The sequence below is a fragment of the Polypterus senegalus genome, chromosome 4 (genome assembly GCF_016835505.1).
Source record: "Polypterus senegalus isolate Bchr_013 chromosome 4, ASM1683550v1, whole genome shotgun sequence".
Classification (NCBI taxonomy): domain Eukaryota; kingdom Metazoa; phylum Chordata; class Cladistia; order Polypteriformes; family Polypteridae; genus Polypterus; species Polypterus senegalus.
The window spans coordinates 6,797,477-6,813,957 of NC_053157.1; the positions used below are offsets into that span (position 1 = coordinate 6,797,477).

The window sequence follows — 16,481 nt, forward strand, 5'->3', positions numbered from 1 at the left end:
AAATATATGAATAAATAAAATAAATTAGAAAAATAGAACCAAAAAAGCAGCAGTGCAGATGTCACATATAGCTCTTTATCTTAAAAGGAATTTAGGGCCTTGTTTCCCTCTAGATGTCCTCAAACATTTATTGACCTAACAACTAGCATCAATACCGTCATGACACACAAATACTAACATTATATTCCTTTCAAATGCAAATTAGTCATCTACATACCAGAGTACTCCATAACTTCCTCTGGAGTTTTGCCTTCCACCTCTCGTGCAATATTCTCAATATCATCTCTGCCCCATTTTTCATTGGCTTTGATGAATTGGTTGAAATCTCTTTTGTTCCAAATAGTAAAACCCTATTGGGGGAGATGAAAATAAATAAATATTGTTGGGGGGGGTAGAGAAAAAAAAAAAAAACAACCCACACTCAAAAATACCTAGGACATTCAAAAAAAAAAAAGTCAACAAATCTTTCACCTGCGTCAAGAGTTTCTCCTTCTCTTCCAGCTCCTCTTCTGTTAAAGGCTCTGCTTCATCTATCTTACTCTGTTCCTCTTTTTGTACCTGAGCAGCATTTGGTAGGTCAGGATTTCGTGGTACCTGTGCAGTTGAAGAGTAAGATCTAGTCATGTTATCTTGGTTTTCATAAATTCATAAGACATGAATGATAAAACAAGACATTAACAGAAAGCAAGTATGTGTTTACACAAGCCAGATTATTTTTGAGGAATCAAAGTCTGGAATTAAAAAAAAAAAAAAAAACCCAACACCACACACATCGGAAATTTGGGGTGCAGAGCTGAAAGAAACAGAAAACTGCTTTCTTAACAAGAATCTTAACTTCCTTGGTGTTAGCCCAAGTGTCTCTGTAGAGACAAGTGGTTATGGATCGGATATTTGGCTTAACGCTGTACAACACTCAGGACAGTATCCTGCCCTTCCTCTACTGGATAAAACATCAACTTTCTGCACAAAAACTAATGAATATCTAAGGTTTGCCAATCCATGGAAACTCATCAATATTTAAGGAGTGGGGTGAATCCTTCAACCGATAAACTGAAAAGCATGTGAACAAAAAGCAGTAAAGGCAGCTGTAGAACAAATTGAAACTGAAGCGACAGTGACGACAATGTGAATTGGTCATCAGACACTAGTGCTGGGCGGTATGACCAAAATTCTATATCACGGTATTTTTGTAAATTATACCGGTTTCACGGTATTCTACGGTATTTTTTTCTCCATGCATGAGTGGATGTTAACCACATTTTCTACTGCAATTACTGCAGTAGACTGGCTAAGAATAACCTATTCCACTGTCATGAGCGTTGTACAAGAAAACATTAATACAGGTTTGCATGGCCCCTTAAAGTGATAGTTTTCAAGGGGGTGGCACTAATGAAGAGAAGGAATCACATTGCACGACAGTTAGAACCTTTTTATTGAGCAAATTTTGCAAACAACTTAAATTAAAATTTTGACAACATATTTTCAACTATCCAAAGAGGCATTTAGACTTCGGAAAATATCCAGAGGTGCTTGTCAAAAATTGTATTGCACTGAACATGTCTTAGAAAAGGAATAAATAGTAAATATTTTTTGTAAACCAACTACACTGTGTTAACGTTAACAATCTCTGTCCACTGACATGTTAAAGCGACTTTATCATTAAACTGCATAATATTTCAACTAATTAACAACAATAAAATAAATAATAGTGTAACTTCCAGTAATACTATTTCAAGACTTCAAGCCCAGGTGCATTACGCAATATTCACCAATTAAAAATAAAATAAAAACGAAACAAGTGCAACTTGGTGAGAACATCTTTACCAACTGAACCATCATTTAGGCAAATTGCATTAATATGGACTTTGCTTCAAGCTAAGATATATACATAAATAATAATAATAACAACTTGCATTTATAATGCTATTTGTGCTATAGCCCTAGGGAAGTGTATTACAGTGAAGAAAAACAAAAATCAAAAAATAATGGACACAAGAAAAAAAAAAAAAAAAAAAAAACTACTATGACAAGAATAAAGTCGACAGTTCCACTTTATTCTCAGTTTATTTTGTTAAAATAGAATGTCGTAAACTAAACTTCATCCTAAAATCAATGTTTCATTTACTAGATTTTGTCAAACCCCATCATAAGTTAATGTGGCACATTAAATGCTTTGTGTCAAGTGTTCCCCGGCCCAGTTGTTAATCGCTACGCGCTTCTTAAACTAACTTCCTCTACTCTAAGAGGAGACGCAGTTAGCGATCACCGCACATAATGCACTCACTTCATGATATTCCTGCTCTTTACAATGCCAAGATAAATACTTGATATTTTCTGGATGAAATGCATTAAAGCAGGTTTTAAACATGCACGTGTTGCTCCCACGCAGAAAGAGGTCCCCAGGTGTACATTCAGTGTAGAGAACTTTATGGCAGGTGTGACGAGGCTCCAAAAAACTGGATGTATGAATGGGTATCGCACGGGTTTAACTTAAATATTGTGTAAATGTTAGGTTCGTGATCTGGTGGTCGGAGACACAAACACAGAATTCAATGGATGTTCTTCCGAGTGGGGTTTCTTTATTGTATGCATGCATGCCATCTCTGTCTGACATATCAAACCCCCACCAATCACCACATGATAAACGTCTTGTGAAATTAAAACTAGTTATAAAACTTAGGCCATGGAGTGTTCAGAACTTTTTTTTTGTTTTGTAAATCTTCGTTATACATGTTCAATTATGCCATTCATTCAGGGTTGTGCCCATCCCAGCAATCGAGGCAGGAGCAAATCCTGGACGGGGTGCCAGCACATCACAGGGTGAATACAAGCAATATGTACACTAGCAGGGTTAATAGAGCATAACAAAACCCCACATCCTACATGACTTTGAAAAGAAACTGAAGCACGCCAAGTAAACCCATCAGAAAAACATACAAATGGCATGCAGTCAAACCTCCACGCCACCGTGCCCCTCACATGATTAATACATGCTTTAATGTATTTCATCATGAAAATTATATCAAGTATTTATCTTCTAGCATTCTAAATGTTCAGGGAGCAGGAATATCATGAAATTAATGTATTCTGTGTACTGCCTGCGCCTCCTCTTAGTGCAAAGAGGAAGTCAGTTTAAGAAGCACGTAGCGATTAACATGGCTCCGGGAACACTTAACACAAAGCATTAAATGCACTACATAACTTATGATGGGGTTTGAGAAAATCTAGTAAATTAAATATATTGATTTTAAGATGAAGTTTAGTTTACGATGTTCTAGTTTAATGACAAATTACGAGAATAAAGTCAACATGTTGTCACACAATTACACAGTACCTAGGCACATTACACAGTATTGAAAAAAAGTACAACTTGTACAACAGTATTCACACATTTGAACAGAATGGTCCACATCCAACTTTTTAAAACCAAAGTATCTCCAGACAACAGACGGGACTCCTTTTTTTGGCAAAAGTTCTTCTGTGTCATCATGTTCAACTTTATTGTCTGCTACAGATTCAGTTTCACAACGTTCTGACCATTTTCACAAAGCACTACCTCCACTACCGCATGTACTCCATTGCATGCCCGTTTAGCGGTGCAGCAGTGAAAGAGCGCCTCCGCGCAACACCTCCACTAACGCACGTACTCCGTTGCATGTGTGTTTAGCGGTGTAACAGTAAAAAAAAGTCCCTCAAACAGTTTCCCGCTGCGTCATGTTCTGAATGTTGTTTAGACAATTTAAACCGGTTTTGCGGTATAAGAAAAATCCATATCATAACAAAGATAAACTGTTTTCGGTATGAACCAGTATACTGCCCAGCACGATCAGACACTGACACAGGGAGTGAAACTAATCCATACGGCACCATGAGACACACACACACACACGGGGGAAATCAGCGGAGGCACCAAAATAAATTCAAATCGAAACCTTTAAATACTGTTTTATAAATTTCAAAAGCGTTACAAGAACACATTCAGGCAGGTAAAAACAAAATGATAAATTAAGAACATGTGTCTAATATCATAAAGCACTTCCAGTAATCATTTAAATTCCACCAACTAATCTAACTTTTTTTTTTATAAACTGTCATAAGACATTACCAGGCAGAGTACAATGCAATGTTGTGGCTAAAAGTCACTTTCTTGAACATTTTTAAGCTAAGTGGAATAAGAAAGAGGCATTTTTACCCATAGTGCAACATTCAGTGCAATTTTACCAACTACGCTTTACTATACACATATACAGGTTCATGTTGAAAGTTATTCGAATAATCAGTGTCCTAACTAAAAGTATCTTGCATGAAAATGTCTGAACTTTTAGTATACTAGTGAAAGACACTTTGAATCTCCGGAACATATCAGGCCATTAGTTTTTCAGTAAAACCAAAAATTGGGCCCCATTAATTTGTGAGGAATTGTGTGACAGATGGAGAAACATTAGCATTTTACATACATCTCAAGTAAAAATAACGCCCTGCTCATGCTAATGGCAAATAACTGTCCAAATGTAACATACTGCACTTCTGTATACAAGAGCAAAAATGTTAAACCATGAAAAATCTCAGAAAATCATAAAATCGGATCAAGAAATTTGGCAAACTGAAAAACAGACATTTACAATCATTTATAGTTCAAATACATACAACAGCAAAATTCTACATGAGTATTGCAGGGTGGCATGATGGCATTGCAGTAATTCTACTATCTGATGATAAAAAAATCCAGGGTGTTCCTAATGTGGAGTTTGCATGTTTTCTCCCACAGTCCAAAGACCAGCAGTTTAGGTGAATTGGTGCTGCTAAACTAGCTCCTCTGTGTACGTACGTGTGTGTGTGTGTTCATGCTATGATGTACGGGCACCATGTCCAGGTGTAGTCTTGGGCCAGATAGCTGGAATAGACTCCATGTGGCCCATGTCCCTGGAAAAGTGGGTCCAAAAAGTGGATGGATGTTCATATTGTCAAATAGACCAGTACGGACTTGCACTTAATTTGCCGGCAGCGTGGTCCAGTAATTATGGCATTAGATTTTAAATACCAAGATTACAAGTTTCACTCTGCGCAAGTCATTTAGCCTGCTAGTGATCTAAAATTCCCTCTGGGAATCCTGTGTGGGGTGCTCTGGGAGTATGGGGTACCGGACCCCCTGATAAGAGCTGTTCAGTCCCTGTACAACCGGTGTCAGAGCTTGGTCTGCATTGCTGGTAGCAAGTCAAACCCATTTCCGGCGAGAGTTGGACTCCGCCAGGGCTGCCCTTTGTCACCGATTCCGTTCAGTACTTTTATGGACAGAATTTCTAGGCACAGCCAGGGTGTTGAGGGTGTCCACTTTGATTTGGTGGGCTCAGGATTGGGCCACAGCTTTTCTGCAGATGATGTTGGCCGGTTTACTTCATCAGGCTGTGATCTTCAGCTCTCTCTGGAGCAGTTCGCAGCCGAGTGTGAAACGGTGGGATGGGAATCAGCACCTCCAAATCCGAGACCATGGTCCTCAGCAGGAAAAGGGTGGAGAGCCCTTTCAAGGTTGGGGTAGAGATCCTGCCCCAAGTGGAGGAGTTCAAGCATCTTGGGGTCTTGTTCACAAGTGAGGGAAGAATAGAGCGGGAGATAGACAGGTGGATTGGTGCGGCATCCACAGTGATGCGGGCTCTGCATCGATCTGTCTTGGTGAAAAAGGAGCTGAACTGAAAGGTAAAGCTATCAGTTTACCGGTCGATCTACGTTCCTACCCTCACCTATGGTCGTGAGGTGTAGGTAGTAACCGAAAGAACGAAATAGCGAATACAAGCGGCTGAAATGAGTTTCCTCCGCAGGGTGTCTGGTCTTTCCCTTAAAGACAGGATAAGAAGCTCAGTCATTCTGAAGGAGCTCAGATTAGAGCCGCTGCTCCTCCGCATCTAGAGGAGAAAGAGGAAGTGGCTCGGGCATCTGATCAGGATGCCTCCTGGACACCTCCCTGGTGAGGTGTTCCAGGAAGTGGCCCTGGGGAAGACCCAGGACACGCTGGAGGGACTGTGTCTATTTTTAATTAAAAAGACAGTTAGGTTTTAAGACTTTCTTAAAAAGACTACTTAAACCATTTTCAAAAAAGCCTTTGCTTAAAATACATAAAACCCTGAACACCACTCCAGCGTGCTGAACATTAACCTAACACACTTTCCATCTAGCATACCTTGTAGCCAATGGTTTTTCTGTAATAAAGAATTTCTTTTTCCAGCAGCTCAAATAGTCGTGGAGGGAAGAACTGGAAATCTTGAACATTTGGTTGCTTTGGGGGTCGTGGGGCCTGTTGAACAAAAGGATTAAGATTAGTAATCTACACAGACTTCAGGGTCTATACAATGGCTACATTTTTGACACATACCTTAGGTACTTTGGGTTCACTGACACGTAATGCCTCCCTGAAATAAGCATCAACTGCATAGTTTGCTTTCCTCTCTCGCTTTGGTGGTTCAATCCACTCTGTAAGTGCCATCTGTGGGGGAAGATTAAAAACAAAGAATACAACAAATAGATGGAGGAATTAATACCTATTAATATGAAGTCCTGTAATGACAGCATTTGACAGATTTACTCTGGAATCCCACTACGCCAAATAGAAGTTTTCATCTTACCTTCTTTTTCTCTCTGTAGTCTTCACCTTCAAAGTTATACACACTGTTTTCGGTATCCATTGTAAAATTTCTTAGATTGCTTTCACCCATCTTAGCCAGTTTTTCTTTTAATTCTGCAGTCTGAAAGACAAAGCAGGGTGCTTAAATTAGAGAGAAATGATACAGCATTATATTTTGGAAGAAAGTGACCAATTCATAAGTGTAAAAGTGAGGCACTCGTCTATATTGCAATATTCTTTATATGCTAAACTACCTTCTTTTCTCCTCTTTCAAGTATGGCATCAATGTCTTCATCCGTAATCTCACTTTCCTTCGATGCAAACACATGTGTAGCACCATGACGAATGATGGACAGCATTTCATCTTTCCCAAGTTTGTTCAAATTTTGGTCAACTAATCTTCCTAATGGAAGAAAAAAAAAAAATGGCGATGAGCAACAATTATGAAAAATTTAAGTATTTCCAAAAGTAAAAATCAACTGTTATACAGTACTCCCATTAAATGGAAGCAGTTTAACCCATTTATGCCTAAGGCGTTTGTGCATGAAATTCACATACAGTACAGGCCAAAAGTATGGACACACCTCCTCATTCAATGTGTTTTCTTTATTTTCATGACCATTTACATTGGTAGATTCTCACTGAAGGCATCAAAACTATGAATGAACACATGTGGAGTTATGTACTTAAAAAAGGTGAAATAACTGAAAACATGTTTTATATTCTATCCATCCATCCATTTTCTAACCCGCTGAATCCGAATACAGGGTCACGGGGGTCTGCTGGAGCCACTTCCAGCCAACACAGGGCAGGAACCAATTCTGGGCAGAGTGCCAACCCACCACAGGACACACACACACACACACCAAGCACACACTAGGGCCAATTTAGAATCGCCAATCCACCTAACCTGCATGTCTTTGGACTGTGGGAGGAAACCGGAGCGCCCGGAGGAAACCCACGCAGACACGGGAGAACATGCAAACTCCACGCAGGGAGGACCCGGGAAGCGAATCCGGGTCTCCTAACTGCGAGGCAGCAGCGCTACCACTGCGCCACCGTGCCGCCCCGGTTTTATATTCTAGTTTCTTCAAAACCGCCACCCTTTGCTCTGATTACTGCTTTGCACACTCTTGGCATTCTCTCGATGAGCTTTAACAGGTAGTCACCTGAAATGGTTTTCACTTCACAGGTGTGCCTTATCAGGGTTATTTAGTGGAATTTCTTGCTTTATCAATGGGGTTGGGACCAGCAGTTGTGTTGTGCAGAAGTCAGGTTAGTTGGATGATCATTTATTTTTCAACAGGACAATGACCCCAAACACACCAGGCTGTGTGAGGGCTATTTGATCAAGAAGGAGAGTGATGGAGTGCTGGAAATGGTCATGAAAATAAACAAAACACATTGAATGAGGTGGTGTGTCCTAACTTTTGGCCTGTACTGTATGTTGCGTAGAAAAATATAAAGGAACAAGAATTTGAAGAGGGGAAAAAAAAAAAGATTGCATTCCATTGTCGAGTTATGTGGCATCCCAAAATTGGAACACTAGGCAAATTCACTTCTTACATTATACATAACGTATAAAATTACCTGACTGTTGTTCCAATAATGGAACACGAGGCAGTAATGGGATAAAAAGAACGTTTACTTGCAATTGTTTTTAGAGAGTGGTCTTTTTCTTTAAAGGAAAAAATGAAACCACACCCTTACCTTGCTGAATCACAATGGAATCCAGTCGGAGTTTCATTTCTGCTCTTTCGACTATTCTCTCTTCCACAGTATTGTCTGTAATAAATCTGAAGACTCGTACTTGCTTTTTTTGCCCAATTCTGTGGGCTCGGTCCTGCACATTACAAAATTTTTCAAAATAAACATACACAAACAAGTAGGCAAGCTAATATGCATTGCTTCTCAATTTGCACTACTCAAAAATGTCCTGTTTGGCTACTAAAATGTTACAGATCTCATCTGTGCAAGTTTTTCCTGTAAGCCTTTACTTTACTACAGATACATTTATTTTAGATGGGCACATATTCAGCTTGTATTCAAAGTTGTAACATGGGAAGAAAGTCATTTAAAAGCAGAATACATTCCTTGGCATTAATCCCAAGTGTCTTGGTCTCAGAGTTCCATGCAAATACAGTTAAGCCCAAGTGTCTCTCAGGTTACACTGCATTGTTTGCATGTGCAGCGTTAAAGCTGTAAGAGCACTGTGGACAGTACTCTGCTGCCATCTAGTGGCAAAAACATTCCGCTATAAAGAAAAGGAATATTTCTATGCATTTTGCCACTCTTCATAACTTATCAATATTTATGAGGGGGCTGAGGCCTCACGCAAAAACACCCATTAGCATTTAAATGAAAAAATGTAAAGTCAGATTTAGTGTTAACCACATAAATTGGTCATAAAAAAATTGACACCAAAATAGTGAAAATCATATGGCATTATATGACCAAACCACCACAATATCCCTGCTGAATTTGGTCACGTGAAGCTTAACTCTGCAAAAGGGTAAAATGACTGATCAAGTGGAAAACAAACATTAGGCTCCCAAGCCCTGTTCACAAATGCAACTGTCAATGTTTGTGTCAAGGTAAAGGTGGAAGTCACCAAGCCGTGTGCTTACACTAACACCATGGGTGGCGTTGATCGTGTGGATCAGGCACTGACATTCTATACTCTCATGCAGAAGCAACAGAAAAAAAGAAAATACACTTCTACCATCTCAATCACGACTTCAGGGTGACGGATGGTGACTTTTTCAAAACATATATCATATGAAGGAGGTGTACTGAATCTGCATCAGTACAACAGTGGACATTCAACATACCTTTTCTACTGTAATTATGTTGACTGTTTGGTATTTACATGTTTGTTACATAACACCCCAATCAAGTGGGTTTTTTATAAAAAAAAAAAAAAAGAATAAACTAAATTAAAACTGCAGCAGCTTTTTTTTTTTTAGCATAAGCACTGCTCCTCTAGCCAGCTGTAACCCCCTAACTGCTGTGTTAAAATGCATGCAGTTTGACTGCTCACAATTATATTAGGATAATTCAAACTTTCACTTCACAAATCAAACAATTTGGACTGGGTAGAAATAAAATTTGAGATACCCCTGTAGGAATAGACAAAATACATACGATTTAAATCTTCAAAAGCCTTAATACAATTTCACTGTATAATCTACTTGACGATGTATGCAACAGAGCTACATCTCAGCGATTCCTACACAGCTGTCAATATGAAAGAATTCTAATATTTGAAAATAGCAGGTATATGTAATTTCAACTAAAATATAGAATTACAGTACATATGGTGAATTTTAACTGGACGTTACTGCAGTTGTACATATCTAATTCAATTCGAATATCTTCAATGTAAACACTAGAAACATTTTTATTGAACCAACAGCAAGCAAAACCACAAGTTTCCTTACAGAGCAATGCCCAGACATTTTCCAGAAATTGATGTGCTTGTGAATCAAACAGCACGGCCAAAGTTTTACCCAAGTAAAATGCACTTTTTGAACAAAACCTTCATTTTCCTTTTTGGTTTCAAACCAGAAAGCAAGCCAAGTTTAAATATCTTCACTGCAACTAATTGCCACATTAAATTTCCTATTATATTTAGTATAATATAAAAGGTTGCTTACCATAGCTTGCAGATCAACTTGGGGATTCCAGTCAGAATCGTAGATAATGACAACATCTGCTGTGGCAAGGTTAATACCAAGACCACCTGCCCTCGTGCTCAACATGAAGAGAAATTTAGGACTATTTGGAGCATTAAACACATTGATTGAATTCTTAAAGGAGGAAACAGAAAAACAAAACAAAGCATTGACAACTAATCATAAAATGCACTTTAGTGAAGTACCACAGAACTAGGTTTGTTTAAATATTGGCAACACTTAGAGAGCATCAGTAGCGTGGTTTTCATCTCGGTGCTCTGTGGCATAAAAACAGCCTTTAATACGCTAGTGAAATTACTTGTGAAATGTGAAGGATCCACAGCTCGGACACTGAAATAAATATGCAATATCAATAGAGAAGTCACCGCTGGCCAGTACAAAATGAAGTAATGTTTGGAGGCCACATTGCAGAGACAAATATCCACTTTACTGAAGCTTTGTATGCAACATTAAGACCAAAAGAAGCCTTTGGAACAGTAAAGGAGTAAGAGATTAATTTTTGCAGTGCCGAAAGGGTTACATTTTTACTGCAATTAAAAAAAAAAAATGTACTTGCTTTTGTTCCACTGTGTCCTACTCCTGTGCACACCATGCATAACACACATTGTTACTTAATTGAGTTTCACAATTTCCATGAAACTCATTTCTTTCATCAGACAGTGCTCAGCATATGCACTAACCTGTCTCTCCTCATGAGGGGTCTGTCCATCAAGTCTGCAATACCCATAGTTTCTCCACATGCAATAATCCTCCAGGATATCCAACATCCTGGTCATCTGGCTAAAGATGAGCACCCTGGAACCTGGAATTGACAGTATAGTCAATTAGTATTACAGATTTAAAAACACACACCACTTATAAACGAAAAATACCAAACCAATCAATCAAACACACACATAAAGGAACCCAAATTTAAAGCTTAGGCTTTAGCTAGTTCCCTTTTGAGAGAATTTACAAGCAGGATCTTAGGATTTCTAGGTGAAACACACACACAAATATTATACAGATTCAGCGGGCTGGAAAATGGATGGATGGATATACACATACATACATACATACATACATACATATACACGCACACACAGTACAGGCCAAAAGTTTGGACACACCTCCTCATTCAATGTGTTTTCTTTATTTTCATGACCATTTACCAGAGATGGGGGACTCGAGTCACATGACTTGAGTCAGACTCGAGTCACAATTTTCAGGACTTGAGACTTGCTTGATTGAAGTAAGAAAATGACTTGACTTGAGAGTAAGTGACTTGAGACTTGACTTAAAGTGGAAGACTCGACAATGACTTGAACTTTTAAATATAATTCGTTTAATAAAATAAAATTTTATAAAATTATGACTCAGCAGCACCATAATTGGCGCCTGCGCCCTTAATGCTGCACAACTCTTAACATTACCAAGAAGAAGAAGAAGGCTGCACAACTCAAACCGCGCCAAACATGGCAGACAATAGTCGAGCTCCTCATAGTCACGTTTGGCTATAAGGACTTTGAACTAGACCGTACTAACAAAAAAAGATTTGCCAGATGCAAAGAATGCAACGTGAGAGTATCAGACACGACAACCACAACATCAAATTTCATCCGGCACTTCAAAAACCACAAGGAAAGGTAAGAAAGTCGGATTCTTTATAGTCAATTTAATAAAAACGATTACTAATTAAATTAATCTTTTCTGTTTGTCATAATTTAGCCTTGGTTGCATGTTTTTTTTATCAGAAATGTGACGATCATCTCATAAATAAAACGCTATAATGTTACCAGTGGCGTAGCCACATTTTAATGTTGAGTGCAACTTGAAATGAAAGGGCTTCTCGATATTACATGTAAACTATAATGTCTATATTAAATGTGCGCATTTTCAAGCGTTTGTATGGACTGACTGCGTGTGGTTAGTTGAATGGCAGCTCGTGTAACATTATACTGCATGAAAATCTAAGATGAAAGCGTCGGTGCAATCACTTCTCCTTCAATAACTCGTTCAAAACTTTTTGGTCATACAGACAAGAATAATTTCATCGTTCGAATCGGTTACATTAAGGGTCTATAATTTTGTGTACACTCACAATAACAACAAAATGTTGTGTGCTGTATAACAATGAAACCAGTTCAAATAGAAAACAAATATATCAGATTATATATTATGTATGAAACGTGTATATTGCACATCCACCGTAGAGATGACGATTAAGCTTCATAACTGGGCTATATTAACATACTTTTTAATTTCAGCAGAATATAAATATAATGTACAAAGATCCGTTCATTTTAATTAACGAGATTCATCACTAACGTTAGAGTAAAAAAAAAAAGAGTGGATAAATCCCCTACTGAGCCTTATAATGGACAGCATAAGTATTAAAGCATCATATATAAAACATACTAGATAAATCTTCAGTCACAATACTTTAATTTATAAGGTTCATAGCCTGTACAAATACTTAAGTCTTACATTCTGTCAGTACATATCATTAAGAAATTGTTTTTTTGAGGAAAACATTTCAGGATTTCTCTCTATATAATGGATATGTATGGCACCCCGAAGTTTGAATTTCCAAAATGCAGTTTAAATGCAGCTTCAGAAGACTCTAAACGATTCCAGCCGAGGAGGAGGAGTCTTATCTAGCGAAACAATTGGTTATTTTCTAAACAAATGGACAATTTATTTACTTTTTAACCTCAAATGCTGGTCTTGTGTTGTCTCTGTGCAGTCTGTGTGATTCGGGTAAATACAGTCTTAGACTGCAGCAAAAGTGCAGACACAGTGTTTACACAGTTAACATGTATAGAAGCTCAAATGCCCTTTACAAAAAAAGGTAAAAACAGCATTGCAGAATGTTTTTGACATTAAAGATAAGAGATTGTGGTTTTTTTGACACCTATTAACTGTATTTACCCGAATCACACAGACTGCACAGAGAGGAGACAAGACCAGCATTTGAGGCTAAAAAGTATATAAATTAATTTGTTTGGAAAATAACCAATCATTTCGGGCTTTCTGAAGCTGTATTTAAACTGCATTTTGGAAGTTTCAAACTTTGGGGCGCCATACATATCCATTATATATAGACAGAAATCCTGAAATGTTTTCCTCAAAACAAAAACAATTTCTTTATGACTGAGGAAAGAAAGACATGAACATATTGGATGACAAGGGGGTGAGTACATTATCTGTACATTGTTGTTGTCAAAGTAAACTAATCCTTTCAGATTGAATTGCATTATACATTTTAGACTGGATTTCTTAGTTTTAAACATTTTGTGTAAGCAACACAATTTTATTTTCAGATATTAATGTAGTACAGATATGCATATAATTTAAATATAGCAATGCAAAAAAGATACATAATATATGTATATAAGTTCATCTTTTCTGTAAAAATGTTTCTGTGCAAAAATAAACGTATCGAAAATTTAACCTCTGTTTGTTTTAGTACTGCAACTTGACTTGAAACTTATCAGGACTCCACTTGACTTGCTTAGGGTGAACCCTTGACTTGACTTGCTTGATTTGTCTTAACCATCAAGTCTCAAGTCACAGTTAACACTTGAAACTTGCTTGGACTTGATCATATGCGACTTGTCCCCATCTCTGCCATTTACAGCACTCCATCACTCTCCTTCTTGGTCAAATAGCCCTCACACAGCCTGGAGGTGTGTTTGGGGTCATTGTCCTGTTGAAAAATAAATGATCGTCCAACTAACCCGACTTCTGCTGGTCCCAACCCCATTGATAAAGCCAGAAATTCCACTAAATAACCCTGATAAGGCACACCTGTGACGTGAAAACCATTTCAGGTGACTACCTGTTGAAGCTCATCGAGAGAATGCCAAGAGTGTGCAGAGCAGTAATCGGAGCAAAGGGTGGCTACTTTGAAGAAACTAGAAGATAAAACATGTTTTCAGTTATTTCACCTTTTTTTGTTAAGTACATAACTCCACATGTGTTCATTCATAGTTTTGATGCCTTCAGTGAGAATCTACCAATGTAAATGGTCATGAAAATAAAGAAAACACATTGAATGAGGAGGCGTGTCCAAACTTTTGGCCTGTACTGTACATCTATGTATACACACACACGGCTGGCAGCACACCAACACCACATGTCCTTTCAATCAAAAAAAAAAAAACACCCTCCAACAAACCAGCATAACCCACATAAAACATTCTGTCAAAACTGTATTTCTATTGCCCAGCTCTGTGGCAGAAGATATCAATGCAACACTATGTGCCAGCACAACATACAGCAGAGGAATGAAAAAAATAAATTTTAGCCATCAAAACAAGAGTAAACCTTGCCTAAACAGAAGCTTTACACAGTGCACTGTTGGCAAATATAATTCTCTTTTACCACATTGCTGAAGAATTTGAGTACATGCTGTGGAGTTGACTTCTAGCAATCAGATATGAACCAGTGGTGGCAGAGAGCTATTCTGACCATGAACTACTGCAAATTGTTTTCTGTTGTGTATATGGAGCGTATTTTGCCTTTTTTAAATTTCTGTTCTCTCCAGCAATCTGACATCATCATTGAACTCCTACTTTGAGACAAAGGGTGATTCTACCCTGTATATACAAAGACTCTACTTCTCTACTAATTATATAGCTTATTCAAGTGTGCATTTTTTTGTTTCCTTAAAACTGACAATCTTGTAGAGCTAAGTAAGCTACATTCGGTATAAAAAAAATGCTATAGAAACATTTGGGCTTTGGTGAAAAAACCATTTGGGTTTAAATTAACTGGAATTAAAGTAATTGAGAAAAAAGTAAATTAAATTGAATTAAGTTGAAATTGGTTTTTAAGCTGACGATTCCATTTCTGCCACCGACTACATGTTTAGCCTATTTCAATGTCATTAGCCAGTACTCGCTTTGAGTGATCTGTAACAACTGGGTTATTCCAGTAGAGCAGGGGTCCTCATTCATAGTTCTGGAGGACCGCAGTGGCTGCAGGTCTTTGCTCTAACCAGTTTGCTTAATTAGAAAGCAATTCTTGCAAATAAAATTTAATTTCATGGCTTGTGTCGATGCATGCTCAATAATCCAGGTAAAGGAAATCTAGAAAGTTGATTCAGTTCATCTGGACATAATTCTTTTCCAGGGAGATACGTTTCATCACTCATCCAAGTGACTTCCTCAGTCTCAGTTGTCTGCAGGTTTCTCCAGCCTTAAACAGCACCATTGGACTAACAATGGGCCGTGTGATCAATGACATGCAAATTGTCCATTGATCAATGGCCATGAGTACCATTCACAGAGAATTAGGTGAAAATGTGGTTATCCCTACTGGACTTTTGGCAAAGCAGGGGAGACACCTAAAGAATGCTCTAAGCAATCCAGGAGAAAGGAAGGACAACCACTGCCTAAGCGAAAACCTTTGGTGATCCTTTATAGGCGAGGAGTATCAGAACAGCTGACACACATTTTTTTTTTTTCCCAAAACACCGGGTCTCTGTGTCTTTTAAACCATAAAACAGACTACGGCAAAAATTGGTCCACCCCAAGGACCGGGTGCCCCAGCACAGACAGAGTAATATAGTTTACGCAGTTAAGTGCCAAGAGGATTGCCGTGCATCATACATTGGGGAAGCCAAACAACCACTGGCGAAGCGGATGGCACAACACAGAAGAGCTACCTCGTAAGGCCAGGACTCCGCAGTCTATTTACACCTACAGGACAGTGGCCACTCTTTCAGTGATGAAGGTGTGCACATCCTGGACAGGGATGAACGCTGGTTTGAGCAAGGAGTCAAGGAGGCCATTTACATGAAAAACGGAACGACCAACTCTGAACCAAGGAGGGGGCCTAAGGGTACATCTTTCACCATCTTACAATGTGGCGATTGCAGCCATTCCCTAACTCCCTGTGAATGGTACTCCTGGCCATTGATCAATGGACAATTTGCATACCATTGATCACATGGCCCATTGTTAGTTAATGGTGCTAGTTTTGGTCATTATGCAAAGGTACTGTTTATAAAGTTGGAGAAACCTGCAGTCGACCGAGACTGAGGAAGTCACTTCGATGAGTGATGTAACGTATCTCCCTGGAAAAGAACAGTGTCCAGATGAACTGAATCAACTTTCTAGAATTTCATGACTTGGTAGTTGCTTTAACTCTGCTATGTCTGGTCATTCTCATATCCTAGATTTTCT

General features: G+C 38.4%; 1 protein-coding gene across 1 annotated transcript in view; it reads right to left on the reverse strand.

Annotated features, from left to right (window-relative positions):
• Positions 1-16,481, reverse strand: part of smarca5 (SWI/SNF related, matrix associated, actin dependent regulator of chromatin, subfamily a, member 5) — a 59,745-nt gene that overhangs the window by 12,986 nt on the left and 30,278 nt on the right. Inside the window, exons 12-20 of the mRNA XM_039750204.1 lie at positions 10,992-11,113; positions 10,273-10,425; positions 8,327-8,459; positions 6,871-7,019; positions 6,618-6,737; positions 6,368-6,478; positions 6,176-6,289; positions 472-594; positions 218-350 (exon numbers count right to left, since the gene is read on the reverse strand). Coding sequence (XP_039606138.1) covers positions 218-350; positions 472-594; positions 6,176-6,289; positions 6,368-6,478; positions 6,618-6,737; positions 6,871-7,019; positions 8,327-8,459; positions 10,273-10,425; positions 10,992-11,113 — 1,158 coding nt within the window. The remainder of the gene's footprint in view (positions 1-217; positions 351-471; positions 595-6,175; positions 6,290-6,367; positions 6,479-6,617; positions 6,738-6,870; positions 7,020-8,326; positions 8,460-10,272; positions 10,426-10,991; positions 11,114-16,481) is intronic.